The sequence below is a fragment of the Coffea arabica genome, chromosome 1e (genome assembly GCF_036785885.1).
Source record: "Coffea arabica cultivar ET-39 chromosome 1e, Coffea Arabica ET-39 HiFi, whole genome shotgun sequence".
Lineage (NCBI taxonomy): Eukaryota > Viridiplantae > Streptophyta > Magnoliopsida > Gentianales > Rubiaceae > Coffea > Coffea arabica.
Genome location: NC_092311.1, coordinates 32,185,856 through 32,201,696, shown reverse-complemented (window position 1 = coordinate 32,201,696; position 15,841 = coordinate 32,185,856). Strand labels below are relative to the sequence as shown.

The 15,841-nt window shown below is 34.4% G+C and overlaps 1 protein-coding gene across 3 annotated transcripts; it reads left to right on the top strand.

The window, feature by feature from the left end:
* Positions 1-490: 490 nt before the first annotated feature.
* On the top strand, positions 491-13,143 carry LOC113701909 (ABC transporter G family member 15-like). 3 transcript variants are annotated; one of them, XM_072054258.1, is made up of 10 exons: positions 491-1,103; positions 6,328-6,407; positions 7,131-7,592; positions 7,784-7,906; positions 8,573-8,662; positions 9,094-9,225; positions 9,532-9,816; positions 9,908-10,180; positions 10,275-10,382; positions 12,551-13,143. In XM_072054258.1, exons 1-10 carry the CDS (start codon positions 854-856, stop codon positions 12,905-12,907), a joined length of 2,160 nt encoding a protein of 719 aa, XP_071910359.1. In that variant the 5' UTR covers positions 491-853; the 3' UTR covers positions 12,908-13,143. The 3 variants fall into 3 exon arrangements, with proteins under 3 accessions (XP_071910359.1, XP_071910366.1, XP_071910368.1); XM_072054267.1 differs by having other exon boundaries at positions 963-1,103; positions 6,332-6,407; XM_072054265.1 differs by lacking the exon at positions 8,573-8,662 and having other exon boundaries at positions 492-1,103.
* Positions 13,144-15,841: the final 2,698 nt, after the last annotated feature.

Genomic DNA, 15,841 nt, shown 5'->3' with positions numbered 1-15,841 from the left:
ATTTTTAGATTTGAGCCTAAAATTATTAGTCATCCAATTCACTTATAACATGTTGTGCAAAGACTAATCAAGTTTACATGAATAAATAAAAAACTTAAATCAGTTTGTTATTAAATCACTTTAAATAACAAACTTACACGCATTCTTTTCTCACAAAAATGGCCCAAAATACACTACTTGATTTGCTTGCTTCAAGAAACCAAAATAAAAAAAAAAACCCCACAATTTTTGTATCAAATATCAACCGCAGTGTCAAGGCTCAAGAATTTTGCGAAGGAAACTAGTAGAAAGTGTCCACCCAAGGGTAGATCCACATACCATTATAAAACTCTTCTTGGACCAGGCACATTTATTATCCATGCATCCTCTTCGGTAAAAGGAAACATCAATTCTTTAGCTGAATAAGACAATTCACATAATCATTTTTTTTTTTTTTATAAGTTAGAGATAAGCACCATGCAAAAGCAAATATAAACATCTCAAACTTTTTCTCTAAATGCCACTAGGTCCATCATTCATGCAACTGCAAAGTCTGTGACCCCATTTCATTTAATTCTCCCCTCTCAACTAACCCTACCAAGAGCCACTCGTTTCTCTTGCGCCATGACACTCTCATGAATCCCCCCTGTCCTCCTGTCATCTAAAAATAGCAGAATAGTTGCCGCACCGCCTGTTGAACCCAAACATCAATAAAAAGCAGAGAAAAAAGGCAGAGAAAAAAGGGTACATACATATGCAGTGAAGCTTTTAGTTATTTGAGTGATCATTAGGGTATCTAATTGAATGAATTTGTTATGCAGTTGTTGAGATATTAGTACAACTTTTGCTAAGATTGAAGGGTTTTTTTGGAGCTATGGAGATAGAGGTGGCGAGTGGTGGAGGAGATGTGGAAAGAGGGGTGTGGAGAAATGGTGGAAATGATGGTTACAAGGGTGCAGCATACTTGGTTTGGGAAGATTTGACAGTGGTTTTGCCAAATTTTGGGAATGGACCGACAAAGAAGTTGCTTTATGGGCTCCATGGCTATGCTGAACCTGGTAGAATCTTGGCAATTATGGGTCCTTCCGGTTCTGGCAAATCCACCCTTCTTGATTCCTTGGCAGGTTCTTTCTCTATTCCTATAATTTGGCAAATTTGATACTACTACACTTACCATGCATGATGTAATAACAAATTCAGTAATTGCTATGGTGGGCTTTATGTGTCCGAAATAATAATTTCTATATAACGATATGGAAGGAATTAAGAAAGTTCATGTAGTTCTTGAATTTTCCTATTGAAAGACATCAAACCATTGGAAAAATGGTAAAAGTTTTCTTGTTTAACACCTCTACTCAATTGGAACTTGCTACCATAAAACTGTTTTCTTAGGTTTATGCTCGAATTTGTTTTCTCTACTAAATATAACACTACTTCTTGCTCGGAATAGAACTTCGCCTGCAAATATTTTGATAGTGGCGAGTAGCTAGGAACAAATCCAGAAAACCAGTTGCTTTCCCTGTTTATTTTTTAATTTTTTTTGGGGAGGATCCATCATGATGTTGTATGTCCTTTTCAGGGATACAGAAGGTTTCTCGGGATAAGAAAATTCCAATTTGTATGCCTAGTAACTTTGACATAATAAGAATAATAATAATAATGGTACACAGAGGGCTAGTAATTTACAGAAAAGCTCTTATTTGAAATTTGACAAAATCGGAATGTATATAGAGTGTAAATTTGTTTAATCCCTATTCATAAATAAAATATTTAGATGTTAAGTTTATTTAATCCATAGTCTTTTTTTTTTTTTTTTTTTTTTTGAGCAACCCCTGGTCCTTAGTCACTTAAGCTACTTTAAAGTTCGAAGGCTTTCCCAATGTTGGAGTCTTGAAGCTCTTTTTCATAGACAGAATAATTTCTCATAGCCTGCTAGTAATCTATTAAAACCTCATATCTAGAAAATGAATAATTAGTGATACATAGGCTGAAGTCCAATTTCTAATGTGAACAAACAAAAACATAATTCCTACAAAATAGAAAAATCTCTATAATTTAAATCTGTACCCTAAGGCCCCGTTTGAATTGCATTTTTCATGATTTTTCATGAAAAATTTACTATAACGATTTGATGTATATGAGGAAAAAAGTTAATAGAAAAATGTGATCACGGAAAACGACGCAATTTTTCGACATAAAATTGCAATCCAAACAGGGCCTTAAAAGTTATTACTTAATACATTTTGACTTTGATTTTATAGGTTCTGAGTACCATTTGCATGTGAGCTCATACCTAATTAAATGAAGTGGTACTCAACACCTAGTTATGACTCATGAGGTGACAGCTCCAATAGATGGGGCCTAAATAGACACCAACCTCATTGTGAATTCTTGGGGAAAAGTATTTCAAATGGGGTAGTTGAGAACAAAAAAATGGAATTCCACAATGTTGCAGAGTCTCCAAGTAACATTAGCTCCAATTTTTGCTACTTATTTATAATACAAAATGAAAAACATTAAGTTTAAAATTAAGAAAATTTGTGGGTTACCAAGATTTGGTCCTTAATCACAATCTTTATCACTATATACTTTTAATACTGTGGAGTATGGACCTGTACTAGTAGGGACCCAGATGTGTAAATAGACCACTTTTTAATCTCATTTCTTTATCTGGTTATGTGTGGTTGCTGGCTTGCCTTTGTCCAACTCACATAAAAAGTCACAAATGCAGGCAATAATTCTAGAGGTATTTATAGCTGAGTAGTTAACAGAAGTACGGAGGAATAAATGAAAATTGTGACTAGTCCATGTCTCTTGCTAAAATTTCAAGCTAGCAGCTAGTCATTATAGGTAATAACAAAGAAATATGTTCATAAATGACTTAGGGTCTGTTTGGTAGGATGTAAAATATTTTCTTTGGGAAAATAATTTCATTGGAAGTCTTTTTCTGGAAAAAGTTTTGTTTTCTTTCCAATTTTCATCTGTTTGGTTACTTTTGGAAAACATTTGTCCTCGTGAGTAATTAATTCAACTCACCATATCAAGAAATTTTCTCCCATCGGCCGTCTCCGCCATTCCTCTCTCGTCTCCACCACAAAAAACTTTCCTCCACCACATACACCGCCCTTGCCATCATTCTTTGACCGAGGAGATTAAAGCAATAGACACATGAATGATCAATATCAGTTTTCCAACTCAACCAATCAGTCATAAGACATTGAAGATGACAATGAAATAAACCAACTCTCACAAGAATATTTTTACCGCTAAAATTCTTTCAAAGATCCAGAAGATCTTGGATTGAAATTTCCAAAGCAAAAGCTGGTCATTGTTAGTGATATATAGAATTAGTTCATCTCTCTCCTCCGTGGCCAATCTTAAAAGACTTTCTTGCTCATGTAAAAGTTTCTCTGAGATCTCTTCTTTCGTTATGCTGCCAATCTCCTTGTTTAGTCTCTCTAGATTCTCCCTATTTCTGTAGATCTTAATTGTTTCTGTAAGTCCGACGCAGATGCAATGGGATGTGCGATAGGTTGGATTGCGTTTCTGTGAGAGGAGGAATAACATGGAATGAATAGAGGGGTGATGAAAGGATCGATGATGTTTTGCCGAGAGATATCGGACAATCCCACCGGAACTATTTCCTATGGCCTTTTACTTCTTATGTTGATGAATGTAACTAAGGACAACAGGGATAGGATTAGACGGTTGAAAATAACTTCAGTAAGTTTACAAGTGAAGTTATTTTACACCCACTTATAGAAAAGATTTTACAAGAGAAATCATTTTCTCAGCGCTAAATTGAACCAAACAGCGGAAATCACGGAAAATATTTTCTGGAAAATCTTTTCAGTCGAAACAAACATACCCTTAGGGTCGGTACATTTGTGATTTGGTTGCATTCTGTAAAATTTATTTGCTGTGTAATGACATTATAATGTTATTTTGGAGCAAATATTAGTTTATACAAATAAAATATTTCGTATATTAAAATAAAGTAATTTTGTACACCGTATGCTATAATAAATATACCTATCGCATGGACTTCACAGAAGGAGCTGAAATGACTGTTGATCTTTAATATGGAGTATGATTTGAAGGGTTTGGAGTAAGTATCAAGCGAAATGGAAACCAAAATGTAGAGGTTAAATCGTACATAACTCGTGCTATGTGGTATATGCATGATATAGAGGTTGATATTTATAATTCCAATTAAGGAATTAAGGCAATCAAAACACAGGACAAAATGCAGTTTTGGTCCTCAAAATTTGGCATAGGAGTTATTCTATTCCCGAAAGTTTGGGCTCCAATGTGTCTAGTTTAAAGCACATTTAGGACATTTTTTGCATTTTCTTTTAGAGAAGAAGGGGAAAGAAGCAAAGTTGGGATTGCGATTAATTTTGGGATGCTCGAAGGTATATCTTTACATTTTTAGTAATTTCTCTATTATTTTTCTTTTAGTTACACGTGTGTGGTTATGTAAGTAATTAATTCTTAGTATTATGATTTTTTAATTTTAGGCAAGGACTACGTGACTCCATTCCAATAAGAATTGGAAAAAATCAGTCATTTGTCCTAGATGTAATTTAAATTCATGACAATATAGACCAAATTTGTTGTGACCCATACTCTTGGGACTAAAATCGCTCTTATGCCAAACTTTGGGGGGAGGAAAATTGCATCTTCCCCCCCAAAACAAAAGTTGAGGGAACAAGATGGCATTTCATACAAGCTTGTAAGCTTAAAGTGCGATATCTCAGAGTCAGCAACAGATTAAGTTGTGGAGAATTGATAATGAGGTAAACGAAAGAGGTTCAAAGCAAACTCTAAACTGTCCAATTTGGTATTTAAATCTTTCTGTGAAAGTGAAAATTCACCCTTTTAATAACCAAGCAAAGAAACTGGATCCATGCTAGTTCAAGAATATTTATGTGTTAATGACATATTAAATACCATGACGTTATAATTTTTTTTTTTAATTTTGAATGAAAGTAACATGATGTGAAAAACTATTACAGTTTCTAGCAGCTATCTTACGATTAGGATTCTGATATTTTAATACAGAAATTTTCTGTTGAAACAAGTTCTACATATAATTGTACACCTATTGTTTCACAATGGAAGTTGGACATTGGACCTATATCTAAGCAACAAATTTAACTTCTTCTTCAAGTTGAAATTGATCTCTAAATCACAAATTTCTTGTACAGAAGGAAAGCTTGCCTAAATTGTTATCAAGACTGCACTGTTAAAATAGTTTCAAAGCTCTTCATTATATGCATGGTTGTTTTGGGGGTATTTTCAGAAAAAAAAAATTACTATAGCTATTTTTAGGTAAATATATGTATGAGAAATCACATGCGGTTGGTAGACGTGATTGGAGTTTTTTTACAAACATGTTTCTTTTTTGGAGCTTTTTAAAAACATGTTTTGAAGAAACAATTCCATCTAACTGAACCACTTGGGAGTTTTAAAATTGATGGTACTACTTTATTTTGTGAGTACATATTATACAGGTTGACTATATATATATATAGATATATATAACACATTCAAATTTTTTTAAACAAAAAATTTGGTATGCACTAAAGCAAATGTATTTATTTTGTCAAAAGGTAATTGAAAGAAGTATAGATTGCTTAGACAAAGTGAAATACTTTTACTTTAGTTGCATGTCATCATGCCTCAGTTCCAGAGAAACCACATACAAGAGTTTCATTTATACATGAGAAATAGAAATATTGCTCCAAGAAGCAAGAAAACCGGACATGAAACATGTTCAAATCAGAAAGAGGCATGTAAATAAAAAGATAGAAATTGGAAAAGAAAGATTATTGCAATAGGAAGGGACATTTTTTACAAAGAGGGGATAGGAAAAGTAAAAATGTTGCAGCAAATAATGGCTTTTAGGCTGTTATTTAAACTATAGAACTCTTAAGGTAGAGATGTCTGATTTAATCATAATAAGACATATCTGAATTAGCTTGTAACAAAGCCCTTTGGCATATACTAAAATGAATTGGAAGCGAGAACCCTAGCATACAGTTCTTGCATTGGGATTTATTATTCCATGTTTAAGTAGCACATGTACATTCTTGAAATACGGGAAAAACAGACTATTTTTTTTGCTTGATTATTTACATCTACTTTCTTTATAATTTTGTGCAATGAACTTGCATTTTCGCTCACTTTTTTGGGTGTTTAAGAACCAAAACCTGTATATCATTTTTGCAATGTCTTTGTTTAAGCATTGTATGGCGCCTATGTTTGTCTCTCTTTCTCAGTCACACTTTCTTTCCCCATTCATTTTTTTTGGTCCTTTCTTTTTTACTATGCTTTTTGAAACAGGTAGGCTTTCAAGCAATGTTGTGATGACAGGAAATATTCTTCTGAATGGAAAGAAGCAAAGACTTAACTATGGAACTATTGTAAGTATGCTAATTAATTTATGCTCAGGAATCGCATCCATATCCACATTTCAAACATGTACAGGATTCTTTGCAACGCAATGTTGGTGATGCTGATTTATCCTAATCTGATGTAGTGTGTTAAACAATATTTTCATCAGTAAATTTTGATATTTGGAAGAGCAAAATAGAATCAATGATTTCGGTGGTCAATAAGTATTAGGCTCGGAACTGTCAAAATAAATTGGAGAGAGAACTAGAATTCTAAACATATACTCAGTAGTAATTCTTTCCAAGAAAATTAGACAAAGTCATACATGAAAAGAAACAAAAATGAAAAGCTTCTTCCTATCAAAAAGTGGAAGATGTTTAAAAGATAATTTACTACATTTCTTTTTCCTGATTAATGATTATAATATCAAAGAAAGACTGCAAATTCACTGTCATTCTTCTCTTACAAGTGAAAATACATGAAAATATGAGCCGAAGCTGAGATGTCATGCTAGTGAATGCAAAAGTTTCAATGCCAGCTGTTGATTGCTGATGCACATTCATATACTATATCTCTGTTATGTGGAACAGATTTTTCAACGTTTCTTATACTTGAGATTACTCCCTTTATTTGAACAGATTTTTCTATGTTTCTTATATTTGAGTTTACTCCCTTTATATCCCTTTGTTTCATTTGAACTTTCCATTATTTTTCTACTTGGATATTGTACTTATGTATGGCTGGTTTTTCAGGCATATGTGACACAGGAGGATGTATTGTTGGGAACCCTAACAGTTAGAGAAACTATTACCTATTCAGCACATCTCAGGCTTCCAAATACCTTGACAAAGGATGAAAAAAAAGGAATCATTGATGGAACAATAATGGAAATGGGACTTCAAGATTGTGCAGATCGGCTTATAGGAAGTTGGCATTTAAGAGGTATAAGTGGAGGGGAGAGAAAGAGACTCAGTATTGCCCTTGAGTTTCTTATACGGCCTAGGCTATTGTTTCTTGACGAACCTACAAGTGGCCTTGACAGTGCATCAGCCTTCTTTGTGGTCCAAGCTCTTAAAAATGTTGCTCGTGATGGAAGGACAGTGATATCTTCAATTCACCAGCCCAGCAGTGAAGTATTTGCCCTGTTTGATGACCTGTGCTTACTATCTGGCGGAGAAATTGTTTATTTTGGAGAAGCAAAGATGGCCGTAAAGGTCTGTTCCTGTATAATCATCACAGAAGAAATGGCTTTGTATGCAAGTTTAACTTCACAAAATGATGAATGAAATTCTTATCATCTTTGGTTGCTGAAATTTTGCTGAGTTAAAGTCTGAATATATCTGATCACTTTTTTTTTCCTGTTTACTTATGCAGACTATCTGAGTTTTGAACTTTTTGTCTCCAGTTTTTTGCAGAAGCAGGGTTTCCATGTCCAAGCAGAAGAAACCCGTCTGACCACTTCCTCCGCTGTATCAATTCTGACTTCGATGTTGTTACTGCTACTTTGAGAGGTTCTCAAAGACTACGCGTATGAGCAATAGTTTCTACTCACTCTGGTTTTTCCTTTGTCACTCTTAAATTTGTGTCTATTTGATCCCTCTATTTCTGGATTCGTAAGCTTAGCTAGAAAATGCAGAATTTCTCTTTCATCCGAATTTACCAGTTGCTATTCTTTCAGCATTGCATTTTGTTTTGTCAATAACTTCTGGTCTTCTGTTTTTGGCATTTGAAACTTCTGTCTTTAGTCCTTCATTTTGCTTCAAGTAAGTCCATGATGCTGAAAGAGTTTTATATGAATTTCCATGTAAAAGACCATGACAGATGGTAGCCATTTTTATTGACTTCCCTTGTACATTCCACATTTAGATGGATGTACAAGAGCAATGACCATTTCAGAATGTCAGTCCACCTATTAGTCAGAATGAAGAAGTACAGAATGATGTGATTCGCATCAATTCATATAATTTTCGCAACAATGTGATTCCCAGAAGGTTTGATACTCAAGATTTGCATACTGAATAAAATGTGGTAGTAGTAGTTATGTGCTGTTAATATTCTTCAATAGAACTTCAATGCTTTTCCAAGGGGTTCTTGTTTCTATAATGACCGTTGAAGTAGCAGTAAATGATTACTGGAAGGTGAAGTAATTGATATGTGAAAAAATCCTCTTTATCTTTTTTGATCATGCTACCAGACTGCCATGGTTGAACACCTCTATCAACAGCAAAAGGACGAATTTTGTTGGCAGAGTAATATCCACAATTATCAGCCATCATTAATGGCAGTTGGTTACTAACCTTTTATTCTCTTTGTACTCATTAAGTCTAATGCACTACTTTTGTCTTCAAACATGAGTCTGAGATCAGCCCAGAAGTCCTTTCTTTGCCCGATTCTGTGTGCATGATTTATCTTCCTTATTAAGGTGCTAATCCATACTTCTCCTTGCAAGGATTTGGCGGATACTAATTCTTAGAATGCGCTCTAAGTAAAGTTATAAAAGAAAAAACTGCAAATGTAATGTGCATGTATATAAGATTTATGCTGAACTAACCAGAACCCCACAAAATGCTTGGATACTACTGATGCAGTGGTTCAGTTGAAAACTTCAGTTAATCTTTTATGGTATTTCCAATTCTAGATATCGAAGAATCAAGTTTTTAATCTTCTGACAAGTATGCATACTAAACAAGGCATTTTTTGGCTTTTTGATGGCAGGAAGCAGACAAGCTTGCAGATCCTCTTGGCAATTTAGCAACATCAGATATTAAAGCTATGCTTGTCTACAAGTACAACTCTTCTGAATATGCATCACGGACCAGGTCCAGGATTCAAGAAATCTCTACCATTGTAAGTACATTTAAGTCTAGTGCTCCATCTTTGCATTCTTGCTATGCACGATGAGTTTCACATTCAACTGGACTTTTGTGAGTCTTTAAACCTTTCAGTATGCAAATAACTAGTAATACTGATGTGAATATGTCAGGAAAACCAACTCTATGCCTAAAATATTGTTTTCTGATTCATAACACAGAAAATCATTCTGTTTCTTCATGGGGTAGAAAAAAAATTGCAAATATTAATATACTTAACGATCCTATCAAACTTTCACTAGAATGATTCAATGCAAATAATTAACACAATTCCTGGGTGCAGCAAGGGCTTGAGATTGAGAGAATAAAAGGAAGTCAAGCAAGATGGTGGACTCAACTTTCAACATTAACTCAGAGATCCTTTGCCAACATGTCTCGGGATGTAGGCTATTACTGGTCACGGCTAGGCATCTATGTAATTGTGGCTATTTGCGTGGGTACTTTATTTTATGATGTTGGCACCAGTTATACTGCAATCTTTGCTCGGGGGGCATGTGGCGGATTTGTAACAGGCTTTATGACTTTCATGTCTATTGGGGGGTTCCCATCTTTCATAGAAGAAATGAAGGTGAATGAACCATCTTTTCTTTGAAAGAAAATATTAGCTGAAGAGAGCTACATACAGGAAAAGTATCTGATCTAAAGTTTTCTCTCCTCAGGTCTTCACTAAGGAAAGACTAAATGGACATTATGGAGTTGCTGTATTTGTATTATCAAATTTCCTCTCTTCCTTTCCATTCCTGGCTGCAATTTCAGTCATTACTGGGACTATAACTTTTTACATGGTGAAATCCCGGACTGAATTTTCTCACTATGTGTACTATTGCTTAAATATCTTTGGCTGTATTGCTGTTGTAGAAAGCTGCATGATGATTGTAGCTTCACTGGTTCCTAACTTCTTAATGGGAATCATTGCTGGAGCTGGGGTTCTAGTAAGTTAACTTACTTAAAATTGTTCAACCACAGTAAATAAGTTACCTTGGTTTATTTTCTGGTAAATAATCAGTATCATAAATGTATATTCAGGGAATCATGATGATGACTGCTGGATTTTTCCGTTTGCTGCCCGATCTTCCCAAGATTTTTTGGCGATATCCAGTTTCATTGATGAGCTATGGATCATGGTCACTACAGGTACTCTGCAAATTAAATCTTGGATGCTGTTATTCCTGATAATGATAACATTAATCCAAAATGTGCATGAAAAACTATATAGCTTGATATCGAAAATGCATCATATAGAGTAATCTAGTGTCAAAACTGAGGCAATTAATCATGTGTTACAAGTATTGTGTTTGTTCTATGTGAGAAATCTCTCTTGATAAAAAAAAAATGTTTATGGTCGTACTTCTTCATTACATGGTGAGGAAGGGGTAACTCAAAAACTAAGAACATTTCTGACTATGAAAGAGCATTTCTGGTTGCTAGATTGCAGCAGAAGGTCCTTGGGTCCAATGAGACAAAATGCGAGAGTCTAAGATTTTATAGTGCAGAAAAACTAACCATGGATAACATTTTCTGAACCTAGCTCTTGGACATGCTAGGATGGCATAACACATTGTACGTCCAAAATTACAACAACTCTTCTATAACCGTGCAACTGTGGCTTCAGGACTGAAGATCTTTAAGAAATTATTGGCAGGAAAAAGGATACGCTTGAATCTTTTGTTGTCAATAAGGGGGAAAGGCTTAAATTGATCAGTTAAAATAGTGATGATTGCCTGATAAGTATTGGATTATCCTTTATACTTGCATTCAAGCTTGCACTAGAGTGTACATGTATAAATTCAGCAGTGATGTTACCGAACGTGCATCATATAATAATGGAAGAATTGAAACAAATGCATGCAGGTATAGTTGAGTGCATAGTAATGATATTTTTCTAGACATAGATCAGTGATAAGCATGGGACATGGACTTCTGTCAAAAATAAATAAATAAATAAAGCTACTTTAAAGCTTTGACACTTGAGCAATCATTTTTTTGCAATCAATCAAGTTTTTAGGCATTCTACCTGTTGAATAACTTGACTGCTAGACTGAACCTAGATCTTAGATTGGTGAATCTGCAAAGAACTAGCTCACATATCCCCCAAAGAGTATTTACATATGGCTTCAACAGTTAAATCGAGTCAAAACATTATTAACTGCAGCAACTGATCTGGGAACCTCTCCTTTGCAATCGTTAATCACTGTGGATTGATAAATATGGTAGGAAAAATAGATTAGTTGGTTTGGGATATCATTGCCACAAATTCACAAGCTAAAGAAGCTTTAACCTGCACTTAAATCCACAGAATATATATTTTTGACATCTTACATTTTGTTAATCAAGGCCTGGCAGTTGTTTACTACCAATTGAAAAATATTATAGGTAGCCTCATGCTGATCTAGTGATACAATGCCAAGGGTGTCCATGTGGATTCCTTTAGTACTAATTTTCCATTTCAAATGCCATGAAACAAGATCACACAGAAACTTACCTTGTAGGCATGTTGTTGTTAAGACAGAAGAGGTTATCCTCAAATTGATAATTTTGGAACAAAGCAGCGTGACCTTATTTTTTTCCACAGAACATAATCATCAGACCTCCGTGGGTTTAACAATTAAATTTCCCATGACTTGTCTTTCCCTGTTCAAGAGCATTAGACCTTTTCACAGATTAGGGACATAAGTGGTTTGAAGTGGAATCTTCCTTGATCATGCAAATATGATCTCAACCTTAGAAGCGTAAACTTCAAGCTCACACATTCCAGGCCTCTAAATGAAATATTAGGAGAACTCTACAGATAAAGTTCGTCTAGATATTTGTTAAAATTTATAGAAAATACTTGAGATAAGGAGCTATACATGGAAACTAGGCAAGCCCAAGTGGACAGTAAATCTGAATCTTTGAAAAAATAAACCTTCTATCAAATGCCATTTGTGACAAATAGACAACCATTTGAATAACATGAGTGACATTAAGAGACGTTTGCTTGCTTGAACAATTTGTTCTCTGCCAAACATGTATATGTTTATTATCTACTCCGGCCATGGTCGTTTAATTTCTGCACGAGCACAGTAGAATTGACAGTAACTTGAGTGTAGAAGTTTCCTGTTACTGAAGATAATTCTTGGTCGGACTAGATTCACAGTTGCAGGTGTACTAATTTAGACCCTATACATTACAACACAGTTTTATTTTCTGAGAACATCATCCTTTAGATATATAGAAGACACCTTTCTGGGACCAGATATAGCTACTCATGAAACAACAAGAATATTTCAAAGTTCTCTAATGATGTATAAATGCGAATACAGGGAGGATACAAGAACGATTTGATTGGAGTAGTGTTTGATGGCCTCTGGCCGGGTGATCCAAGACTGAACGGCGAGGATGTCTTGAAAAACATGTTCGGGTTATCGCTGGATCATTCTAAGTGGTGGGATTTATTTGCACTCTACTGTCTCTTCCTCACTTATAGAGTTCTCTTCTTTGTTATCCTCAAGCTGAAGGAGAGAACTACACCATTTTTCCGGTCTCTATACGCGAAGAGAACCATTCATTATCTCAAGAGGCGACCATCATTTAGACGAAAGCCATCTTTTCCTTCCAGAAGGCATTACAATCTTCACTCACTGTCTTCTCAGGAGGGACTCAGTTCTCCAATCCCTTAGGATGATAAAGGAGAGAGTACTGGAAAAGTGTTACTTCCTTGTCTGCAAGGATGCAACGGTGTGTAGCATTTCTTCAAGAGTTTTATAGGAGAAAGGGAAATGTCAATGTTGATAAAGCTGTGCTTCCAGCAATCTCATATAGTGGCATATGGCTTTGAATTGTTTGTATACAAGATGAATTTTTCATGTAATTTACTTTATTATCATATCAATTCAAATAAAGAGGTTACAGAAAAGATGTCTTCTTGCAAGAAAAAGAACCGAATTGCAAGATCTCATGCAATTTACTTTATTATCATATCAATTCAAGTAAGGAGGTTATAGCAAAGATGCCTTCTTGCTAAAATGAGGATTCGAATTGCAATGCTTCAATATTACATTCAGCTCCGTTTATCAAAAAAAATTACATTTAGCTCCCTATTTTGATTTTTGTCCACAAAGATAATATCAGCAGAATTTTGTTGTTGTTTTCCTATTCTTGTAACATAAAAAGGGATTACATTGACCATCATGTTCTTGAAGCTTTCAAACAAAACTTAAGAAACAATTTCCTCCCTTGCCCAGCGACCATCATCCACCACATCCAGCAGCTCCAACTCCCATCAACTTCTCTGTAAACCACCACCTAAGAATGCATTAAACTAACATACTGATTTTTCTTCTTCCTTCATAAAAAAAAAAAATAATAATAAAAAGGACAGTAATGAAAGAAAACAGAAGGGTAAGTGTGCAGCATAGTAGACTTTTCAAGATTTCCATTTTGCCTTTTGAACTAATTTTCGTGATAAATAACCCTCTAAACTCCTAAGAGCATCCACAATGGTTTACACTCTTTGAAGTGTAATGCACGTGCCACGTCAACATTCCCCTTTCTCCTTTATACTCTCACTCACAATGGATTACACTTCACAAGGTGTAATAGCATGGATCTACAATTAAATCAAACATTTATTTTAATAATGTATAACTCATATTCCATAAATAAATAAAGTAATTTTTTAAAAATAATTTTGTTATTTTTAAAAAATAAATTATTAACTTTCATTAAATTTTTTACCTTTTGAATTTTTTATATTCTAAAAAATAATATTATTAATTTCTAAGTTTGAACAATATATCTTTTTCTATCTCTCAATAATTTTTATAGCTTGGTTTCGAATTCATGGCCTGATTTCACAACTTGGTTTCGAATCCATGACCGTATTTCATAGTTTGGTTTTGAATCCATGGCCGGATTTTACATCTGGCCCACCCATTACACGCATCATTCTGATGATGCGTGTAATGAGCATTACACGGCTACAATTGGTATCCGTATAATGGACCTGTGTCATGGCAGTTATTACACACATCATTACACTCCATTGTGGATGCTCTAAAAGGGTTTTCATCTTCACCATTGCATCAGCTCTTGCAACTAAGATGGATGGAAATTAGCCCACATGAGAGACGAGCCTATTCAGAATGAACAATTTAGACATTTCCCCTGAAACTATCAGCCTTTCGAGACCTCAGCTTCTGAGTCATGATCTATTTCTTGCTTAGGTATTTTTACTTTAAAACACTTATTTTCTCCTTGCCTTTTTTTTTTCAAGAAGATCAACGGTGTTTCCTGTGGCAGAGACACATTCAAGTGAGGATGGGCAATTGCCCCTTCTCAACCTTTTTTTTTCTTCGAAAAGATGATTAAGGGTGTTTCCTCGCTTACTATTGGCAGAAACACATGCAAGCGAGCGTGGGCAGTTGCCCCCTCTCAACTTTGAAGAATTTTCAAAATTAGGTTGAAAAAATTTTAAATTTTCAATCTTGTCCTATATTTATAACTCCTAAAATTTCTAAAATTTCCTATATTCCTTTACTTTGGCCCCCTAAGTTACTGAAGTCTACAATTGTCATTTAGTTTATAAATGATGGCATGTTTGAAATGAAACTAAGTACTAGTTGAAAATTTAGGGGAAAAAAGTGATTTTTAAAACTTTTGGTACATAAAAATAAACGTAAAAAATTTAGTTGTCGCCGTAGAAAAAAATTGTCATCTAGTTGTTATCGTTATATAACACTATATAATTTTACAAACTTCACACAACTGTCATATTGGTTGTTAAAGTTTTTCAAGAAAAAATTTTACCTTAAACATAATTGTCCCCCTAACATTGGGTCCTAATTCCGCACTATTACTCACCCTTTTGATAACTCGAACCCGTAACCTGTTGATTACAAGTAAAGCGTGTTATAAACTAGGTTGTGTGTTGTTGTCCTCTCCATGCCTGAACTGTCTCTTTTGTGTTTTTTGATATTTTGTTTCCCTATGAATACAAGTTTGTGTCGGCTAACTTTTCTGTTTGTACATTAAACTTTGTTTGTTTTTCCATTTTTCCTTGGAACGCAGCGAAACCCTTCAACATATTGGTGCTTTTATTTTTATTTTTATTTTTTTGGGTGCTTTTATTTTAGTTTGGCTATCAAGATTTGAGACTTTTCTTTTAAATTTAGCTGTTGATTTTGAAATTTCATTCAACCAAATTGAAAGAATCATAAAGAAAAGTCGATCTTTGCAATTAATTTTCTTACTAATTATCTTAATGTTGAGGAATTCATGATTGGTTTCAGTTTCGAGATGTGTTACACTCTCTAAGATATGACTAATATACATAAAACAATAAAACATTAAAAAGCTAATAAAATGGTGGATTTCATGTGAAACATCCAAAAGTGTCCATTTGTAACAGGCATGCTTCTCACGTGGGCTAACTTTCGTGTGTCGTAATACTGAGAGTTAACAAAGCAATCAAATGAAGCACTTTTTAGAGATCAGACGGATGTTTGACACGAAAATTAGTTTAGTGGGTGAAATGAGAATTTTGAAAAGTTTAATGGCCTACTTCACACTTTATAAAAGAAAAAAAAAAAAAGAAGTAGTGGTTGTTTCAGTGA